The 9,468-nt window shown below is 49.3% G+C and overlaps 1 protein-coding gene across 1 annotated transcript; it reads left to right on the plus strand.

The window, feature by feature from the left end:
• Positions 1–6,450: 6,450 nt before the first annotated feature.
• Positions 6,451–9,093, plus strand: LOC128864896 (uncharacterized). Its single transcript, XM_054104656.1, has one exon. It carries the CDS (start codon positions 6,451–6,453, stop codon positions 9,091–9,093), a length of 2,643 nt encoding a protein of 880 aa, XP_053960631.1.
• The last annotated feature ends 375 nt before the right edge of the window (positions 9,094–9,468 follow it).

Here is a 9,468-nt window from a genome sequence, read left to right on the forward strand (position 1 = left end):
CATTTTTCTCCGCTATTTTAGTGCATTTTAGTTCTGCAACTACTTCATTCTCACGACTTTGACTAATTGACGTTTGTTGGGAACCCCTGATTAGTTGTAAAAATATTGGGAACCCCTGATTACTTGTAAGATGTTGGGAACCCTTGAATACTTGTAAAATTATTTGTTGTACTATATACTTTATGTATTTGATTCCCGATACGCATACACGTGTTTGTACACAACTAGTATGTCCGCACAATAGGTAACGGTCAATGCAGAGTTCCCATTTCATTGCTTCTTGTTCGTTTACATATGTACAAACGCGCATATATAGAATTAGCGCTAGTTTTGTATATGAACTACCGTGTGTCCTTCGCCGAATTTGCCGCTGCGTTAATGACTGGTTCAACTTCAAAAATCAGTCGTTAGCCAGCGGAGGGAGTGCACACTGCGAAATAAACGCCCGGCAAGTTAAATTCGCAAGCGTACATTTATTCCCTCAATTTTTCACAAAAACTTTATTTCGCAGCCGTTCGAAAATCCATTGTTCGCCACTTGTTCCAGCCAGGACCTAATTTAACCATGGCGACACCAGTTTCAAAGGCCACTACACCTGCATCAGTATCCGACCAGGAAAGGGTGTCGGATGCTGGCACTGCCGTCGGTGTAGTGGATTTGCCAAGTGCTCCCGTTGCCGAGGGAGTCACCACTCGTGCTTCATCTGCCGCCCGCCAAGAAGTGATGTTTCAGGCTATGCAAAAACGCATCGCCGCGCTCGAACGCAGCCTGAAAGTTGCCCAAGAAAAAATAAGGGAACACGAGTTAACGAACGAAGCCCAGCGCGCTGATGCGCAAAGCATAGCCAGTGCACCCAGCGACAGTTCCGCCAACGAATCTGCCTTGCCGTCATCAAGCCTGCCGATGACACAGATCCAGTTGCTTCAGCCGCAATCGCCGTTAATAACATGTACTGCTACCTGTGTGCATACGGTGCAGCCGCCGCCGCCGCCGCCACCTCAGAACGCTACACGTTATCAGATGTACGCCGCCACTCGTTCCTCACCGCTTATTTACACATCCTCAACAAATGGGACGTACAGCAGCTCGACTTTGCCTCCGTGCGACACATTTGTTAACAGTCTTCCGTCAACGGTGCCAATTTCCGCTAATGTGGGCTCCGTACCCTTACAGTTTTCAACCCAGCCAAGGAAATTGCAAGATTTGCCGGAGTTTAGCGGGAAACCGGAGGACTGGCCGATATTTTTTCTGCCTACACCGAGTCAACCGCTGTCTATGGGTACAGTTGCTTTGAAAACAACTTACGCCTGCAGAAGTGCTTAAAGGGTGAAGCCCGAGAAGCTGTTAAATCGCTACTAATCCATCCGAACAACGTGGCCAATATCATAGAGCAACTTAAGTTCCGATTCGGTCGCCCAGAGCAATTAATTCGAAGCCAGCTAGCCCATGTTCGAGAAATTGCCCCGATATCGGAAAGCTCAGTGGTAAAGTTGATACCATTTGCGACGAAAACCAAGCCTTCTCCAGGCGGCTACCAAGACGACCTCTGGTGAGGAAATCAAGGCGGCCTCTGGAAAGGTTTCCTTGGGGGCCTCTGGTAAGGCCGCCAAGGTGACCCCTGGCAATGCCCCGGCGACCACTGCGAAGGTCACCAAAAAGAAGAAGAAGTCGTCCGGTACCCTGCTCAAAGCGCGCTACCTGAGGGCGAAATTCATTCTGGCAAAGATTGCCAAGAATGAACAAGCCGGTAAAGCGCACGAGCGGGACGCTGAGGACCGGGTGAAGTACGAGGCCGCGATCAGAGAGTACGAGGCCGCGTCTGCAGCAAAATTAACCCAGCCACAACAACAGCCAAAACCGGCACGGAGCTCGGCCAAACGTAACCGCTCACAGGATGTGAGTGAACGTGTGGCCAAAAGGAGCAAACACTCCTCAACCCAGGGGGCTGGGGGCCCTTCAACCAGTGCGGCAGGCGCGACCTCGAGGGCGGCTTATAGTGAGGTGGCCAGAGACCATCTCCAAGTTGCCCTCGTGGACGCAAAAACCAAAAGTGGTAGAGCGGTGTTACCCCTTTGGGATGCCATTGACGGCTATCGGGGATGGTCGTCAGACACCTCATGGATAAAAAAGGGCCAGCACCTCTCTTCGACTCGGGTGAAATCTGTCGGGGCTGTAGGGTGATAAAATGTGCCAATCAGTACTCGAAGGAATTTCTGGAGAAGAGCCTTGCTACGGTTAGCAACGCCTGGGAGGGGCTTTCGCTAAAGCTCATCCCTGCCTCAGAAATTCCCAGGCGACCACGAGCCAGGATCTGGTTGCCGAAAATGGAGCTGGACAGTTCGGAAATTGTCCCGTGTCTCAAGCTTCAGAATCCTGAGGTTCCTATGGATGACTGGTCTGTCATCAAAGTAGAAGAACCTCAGCAGCATAGCTCAGCCATATTACTGCTGATTAACAACGAGTCGCTGGAGGCTCTCGAAAAACAGCAGTTCAAACTTCGCTTTGGCCTCAGGTTGGCCAAAGTGTAGGTCTTCCCCGCCTCTGTCGCCCTGGATGATGACCTGGAGAAATTGGGGGATGACACCAAGAAGCTGCTCGACGATCTGCGGCTGTCTGGGACGGACGCAGATTCTGAACTGGGGGAGCAGTCATAAAGGTAAGTAACACTTTTGAACAGTCTGTTAAAAGTATTACAAATTAACCTTCGTCATTCCAAACTAGCCACAGATAACCTAAGAGTCACCCTCCGGGAGGAGGACATCGATGTCTGCCTGATACAGGAGCCTTGGATCTGGCAGCATAAAATCATGGGACTGAGAGACAGATCCTATGACCTCTTTTATGTCCATACTGATGGTAAGCCAAGGGCCTGTATCCTAGTAAGGAACACAATTAATGCCTTTTTGGTATCTAATTTCTGTTCACCGGATGTGACTGCGGTCAGGGTGGAACCATCCAGTGGTAGTTGCTTCTGCTTGGTATCTGCCTACATGGCCCACGACAGATCGGCGCCTCCTGAGGAGTTGCAGCATCTAGTGGATACTCTCCAGCCCAAGAAGGAGAACATCCTGATCGGATGCGATGCGAATGCCAGACACACCATTTGGGGCAGCAGCGAGATCAATGAACGGGGTGAGTCTCTGTTTGATTTTATACTAAGCCGTAATTTACTTATCTGTAACAAGGGCAACACCCCAACTTTTGTCTTCCCGGCATCGGGAACATCAAATGGTTGGGAGGAAGTTCTTGATATCTCTCTTTCTACAAACTCATCTGCTGTTAGGGTTGAAAATTGGACGGTCTCCCAGAGGAACTCGTTTTCGGACCACAGGATGATCCTCTACGAAATCGATTTCATTCGGGAGACCTTGCTACCCCGCAGAAACCCTAAACGAACAGACTGGTCTCTTTTCCACAGGGTTTTCTGCAAGAAGCTGAATAGGAGTAAGTTCTTGACTACCACTAAGGAACAACTGGACACGCAAGTTAGACACTTAGAAGGGTCTTATCAGACTGCCTTCAAAGTGGCCTGCCCAGTATCCTTTAGCAAGAAAGACTTTCCTCCCTGGTGGAGCAAACCGACTTGAAAGAGAAGGTTAGGAGAGTCTTCAACAAATGTTATCAAATAAGGAATTTTCAAGATTACCGGGAAATTTTGAAAGTTTATAAGAAAGCCATTAGAGATGCGAAGCGCAACTCTTGGAAAGAGTACTGCGAATCCATCGAATCCGTAAAAGACTCGGCCAGACTCAGCAGGATCCTATCCAAGGACCACTCCTGTAAAACTCTTGTCAAAAGAGAGAACGGGGAGTGGGCTGAATCTGCAGGCGAATCCTTAAAAATCCTTATTGATGCCCATTTCCCGGAAAACTCTATTGATCCGGTCTGTAACGAAGACCCGAACCGGCAGGAGGGGTTACCTGTGATGTCCCTGACACCGGTCTTGTCCGTCAACAGGATAAACTGGGCAATCGAGAGTTTTTCCCCTTTCAAATCTCCAGGCATCGATGGTATCATGCCAGTAATGCTTCAGAAGACTAGGACCGTGGTGGTGCCCGTTCTTCAAAAGATCTTCTCGGCGTGTATCTCGCTGAACCACGTTCCTGCTAGCTGGAAGAAAACCAAAGTGGTCTTCATTCCTAAGGCAGGAAGGAGGGGCCACGTCCTGGCCAAGGACTTTAGGCCTATAAGTCTTACCTCCTTTATTCTCAAGGTGCTTGAAAGAGTGATCGACTGTCACATCCGAGAGCACTGTGAAACCAGACTTTCTCCAGCCCAACACGCCTACCGAAAAGGGAAATCTACAGAGTCAGCCTTACATGAGGTAGTAGGGACTGTAGAGAAATCTCTGGAGGGGAAACAATTCACTTTGGCGGCCTTTATAGACATAGAGGGCGCCTTTAATAACATTACGGCAGAGTCAATTGTCACGGCTCTAAACAGGCTAGGGGTAGAAACACCTATCTATAAATGCGGTGGCAGGAGGGGCTAGAATCACCAGATTCGTATATTACATAGGGGCACACCGCAGGGCGGCGTCCTCTCGCCCCTCCTTTGGCTAGTAGCTGTAGATGAAGCCTTAACTCGTTTAAACAGGGGGGGTAAAGGTGGTAGCATATGCCGATGACTTGGTCCTGATGGTCTCAGGTCCCTTCCCATCAGTAATGGCTGAAATTTTGGAAGGTGCACTGGCTACACTCAGCAGGTGGGCCGCCAGTAGCGGTCTCAGAGTCAACTCTGACAAAACGGAGTTGATGCTATTCACCAGAAAATACAAGCCGTTTAAGCTTCCTAGACTTAACAACCAGTGTCTTACACTTTCATCGGAAGTCAAGTATCTTGGTGTAATACTTGACCCCAAGCTCCACTGGAAGCTGCACATAGAAAATCGAGTTAAGAAGGCTATGCCTGTAAATCTATGTTCGGCAAAAAATGGGGCCTCAAGCCACGTGTCGTACTCTGGATGTACAACTTAGTGGTTCTGCCAATTTTGACATACGGTTGCCTAGTTTGGTGGTTAGCTCTTCAGAAGGGCTACAACTTCACTAAATTAGAGAGAGTGCAGAGAACTGCATGTGTGGGCATCACTGGTGCCTGCAGAACATGTCCCACCGCTGCGCTCAACGTTATACTCCACTTAATTCCTGTGGATCTGCAGGTTAAATCCATTGCTGCTCAGAGTGCTATCAGACTGAGGGAGTTTGGCCTTTGGAGACAACTCCCTGTTGGGCATAGCAGCATCTTGAAGCAGATCTCCCCTTCCTTCTCTGATATTCGCACCGACCTCTCCATCCGCAAACTGTGCTTTGAGGGTTGTGCTAGGGCTATCTTTCCGAGCAGGCAAGATTGGAAAGAGGGGAGAGTTGTTGCGGATATAGAGGCCTCTGTTTTCACTGACGGATCCAAAATGGAGTCTGGAGTGGGAGCGGGGGTCTACTTCAAATCAGCCAACATCTCGGTCTCCTATAAACTGCCGGAGACAAGCAGCGTCTTTCAAGCAGAGGTCTTCGCGATCCTGCAGGCATGCAAAATGCTTCGGGATCGCTGCTGGGAGGGAGACATAAATATTTTTTCCGATAGCCAAGCTGCAATCAAGGCACTGTCGTCGCGGCATTGCAGCTCTCTTCTCGTAAACTCCTGTAAGGAGGAACTTAAACGCCTCGAACGGGCAGGAAACATCTCCCTCATCTGGGTTCCTGGGCACAGGAATATAGAGGGAAATGAAATTGCCGATGAGCTTGCCAGGAAGGGGGCGGCAGAACCGAGTCCAGCTGCCCTCTTCTCAGACATCGGTATCCCCTTGGCCGTCGTTAAAGGGAAACTACACAACTTCTTTCTAAGAAAAGCGCAAGACAGATGGAGGTCTGTCTCATCGTGTGCCATTTCAAAAGCACTATGGCCTCAATACGACATAAACAGAACGCTTAAGGTGATGGGAACCCCCCGCCATTCAATTTCCAAACTCATCGCGGTGATCATTGGCCACTGGGTGATCGGCACTCACGCGGAGAAGCTTGGAATTCCGTACAACCCCCATTGCAGAAGCTGTGGGGATCCTACAGAGAAAGAGACTGTGGAACACTTTCTCTGTAGATGTCCGGCTTTGGCGGCTAGGCGCTTGAGATTCCTCAGCGTCCCCTTTGGGGATGACTTGAAGAAATTCTCCAGCCTAGATCCCTTTTCTCTCCTCCGCTACATCAACAGCACTGGATGGCTGTAGACGGTCTTATCTCCTCCCTTAATCCTTTCACAGGTAGTGGTCCACTCTATGGTATCAAAACGGCACGTAAGTGCTACTTGTAGCGTACCTGGGGTACTCTTGCCATCTTACCTACCTACCTACCTGCGACGAAGATTAGCAACGTCTGTGCATTTTTACGTTCTGCATGTGGCGGAGAGCAGTATTTAGTGAATCCAACACTCCTCGATGAGCTCGTCGGAAAGTTACCCATGAGCAAGCGTATCGAATGGGCAGTCTTTGCGTCATCTTTACAGCCTTACGCAACTGTTCAGCATTTTAGCGATTGGCTCACTCAACTTGCCAATGTCATCTGCACGGTTTACGATAGAGAAGCAGCGAAAGATTCGAAGCGTCGGGTTGTGTTGCACGCTGCCGAATCTCAACGTCATTCAGCCTGCCCTATTTGCCAGGGCCAACATAAGCCGGCCGATTGTAAGCAGTTTAGACAACTTACAGTGCCGGAAAGGTGGGAGGAAGTGAAACGACGTCACCTTTACTTTTCTTGTCTCAACGTTGGGCATGGGTCGCGCAATTGCCAACGGCGCAAACTATGTTCAACTGACGGGTGCAAACGGTGGCATCATAAATTGTTGCACGATATTTGGAAAACTATCGATTGGTCATCAAACCAGTCACCGCGGCCTCGAGATCGCCAACGACGTACTTCCATTGCCGATCTGCATACAGGTATTGGTACGAGGACGCAGCCAGCGTCTCGTATTGAACAGCAAGGTGATGCGGGTGCAGCGGTCCTTAGTTGCAGCACAGATAACAATAGCAAGTTATTATTTCGGATTCTGCCGGTCGTGCTGTATGGGAACCAAAAGCGCATTGAGTCGTACGCACTTTTAGATGAAGGTTTGTCAATAACAATGACTGATAGCACACTAATTGAAGAGCTCGGCTTACGTGGCCGGACTGAACGCTTGAACCTACAGTGGTTCGGAGGACGGGCCGCTCAGGAGCCGGCCATGGTGGTAGATCTACTCGTGAGTGGTGCCGGTATGCAAAAGAGACATAAGTTACGAAGGGTTTATGGTGTTTCAAACTTGCAGCTGCCTTCTCAGAGTCTGAATAAAGCCGATTTGCGTTGCCATGAAAGCCAATTGAATAAGCTGGCAGTTGAACCATACGCACAAGTCAAGCCAAAGCTGCTAATCGGACTCGGCCACTGCCACCTCGGTTTGCCGTCAACTACAATGCAGCTAAACAAGTGTGGGCCATTCGCTGCGAATACTGAGCTAGGATGGGTTGTGTTTGGGCCAACAATGAACTCCGATCCATCATTGCCATCATGCTTATTCGTTAACTGCCACACTGATCAATCTCTACATAATATGGTTGCTGAATACTTCGAGACGGAAAGCTTTGGGGTTCGAGCTGCGCCTATCATGGAGAGTGAAGCTGACGTCCGTGCTCGGGAAATATTGAAGTCTACTACATGCCGTGTTGAAGGAAGGTACCAGACTGGTCTGCTCTGGAAACGTTCCGACATACAGCTACCTGACAGCTATTCTATGGCTTTGAAAAGATTAGCGGGTGTTGAAGCAAAAATGAGGCGCGATACAGACTTTGCCGCTGAATATAACCGCATCATAAGTTCTTACGTCATGAAGGACTACGCACGAAAGCTGTCGCCAGAAGAAGCCGCTTTAACTTGCAATAGAACATGGTACCTACCTCATTTTGCCGTGAAGAATCCAAATAAGCCAGGCAAGTTACGCATGGTGTTCGACGCAGCTGCTGAGGTGGACGGTGTGCCCCTTAATTCACAGCTTATGAAGGGTCCGCAAGAGTATCGGTCTTTGCCTGCTATACTATTCCACTTTCGGGAAGGAGCAACGGGCGTGTGTGGGGACATTAAAGAGATGTTTCACCAGGTGCTGGTACAACGTGACGACAGATGTGCGCAACGATTTCTTTGGCGCCAAGGTGATACTACCAGACAGCCCGAGGTGTATGAGATGCGCGTAATGACCTTTGGAGCTGCGTATTCGCCTTGCGCCGCCAATTATGTGAAGACGATCAATGCGTTGGAGTATTGCAACAAAGTCAAGGGTGCTACCCGAGCCGTGAAATCGATACTGGACTACCATTATGTCGATGACTATGTCGATAGCTTTGACACAGAGGAAGAAGCAGCTGACATAACGAAACAAGTTCGAGCAATACATAAGATGGCCGGTTTCGATCTTTGCAATTTCGCGTCAAACTCGTTAAGAGTGACAGAAGCACTTAATGGTGACGGGAATATCGGTCAAATAGCAAATAAAGAAGGAGTACTGGTGGACAGAGTCCTCGGTTTGTTTTGGCAGGCATCAACCGACACTTTTGGGTTTAAACTGAAATTCAACAACGTAGATTCCAACGTTTTGGACGGAGGGCGCCGTCCGACGAAGCGAGAACTTCTCAGTGTGGTCATGTCGATCTTCGACCCGCTGGGCTTTCTTAGCAACTTTGTAGTGAGCGCCAAGATCCTCATGCGGGAAGTGTGGAAGAATGATATCCGGTGGGACGAGCCACTGCAACACAACGTAAACACCGCATGGGAAGGATGGCGTAAGCAATTGCCAATAGTCGCCGAATATACCGTCCCTCGATACTATTATCGAAATGGGAAACCTAAAGTTTTGCAGCTCCATGTTTTCGTCGACGTCAGCGAGGATGCCTTTGCCGCGGTAGCCTACTGGATGTCAACTAATGCCGCCGGTGAGGTTGAAGTCGCATTTATCTCTGCAAAAACTAAATGCGCGCCGATGAAGTCATTGACGGTCCCTCGATTGGAGCTTCAGGCAGCTGTATTGGGTACGCGTTTGATGAATTGCCTACGAGAGGAGCACTCCTTGGAGTGACTCCAAAACAGTGATCCAGTGGCTTCGCAGTGAACATCGGCGCTATAAGCCATTTGTGCAGCATCGGATCGACGAGATATTAGCCACAACTACTACTGCAAATTGGAGATGGCTACCTACCGAGCACAATGTCGCTGATGAGGCTACTCTAGCTAATAACTTTGTCGACTTTAGCTCATCCGCCCGTTGGTTCTGCGGCCCACCATTTTTGTTACGAGAAGAGCAGTATTGGCCGACAGAGAGCTCTACATGCAATCATCATGAGGAAGCTGACAAGGAACTACGTCCTAAATTCGCCCTTGCAATCGTAAGCTGTACGTTTCTAGACTATAACCGATTCTCTACATTCAGTAAACTGGTGAGAACGACAACATG

Source organism: Anastrepha ludens, chromosome 5 (genome assembly GCF_028408465.1).
Source record: "Anastrepha ludens isolate Willacy chromosome 5, idAnaLude1.1, whole genome shotgun sequence".
Taxonomy (NCBI): Eukaryota; Metazoa; Arthropoda; class Insecta; order Diptera; family Tephritidae; genus Anastrepha; species Anastrepha ludens.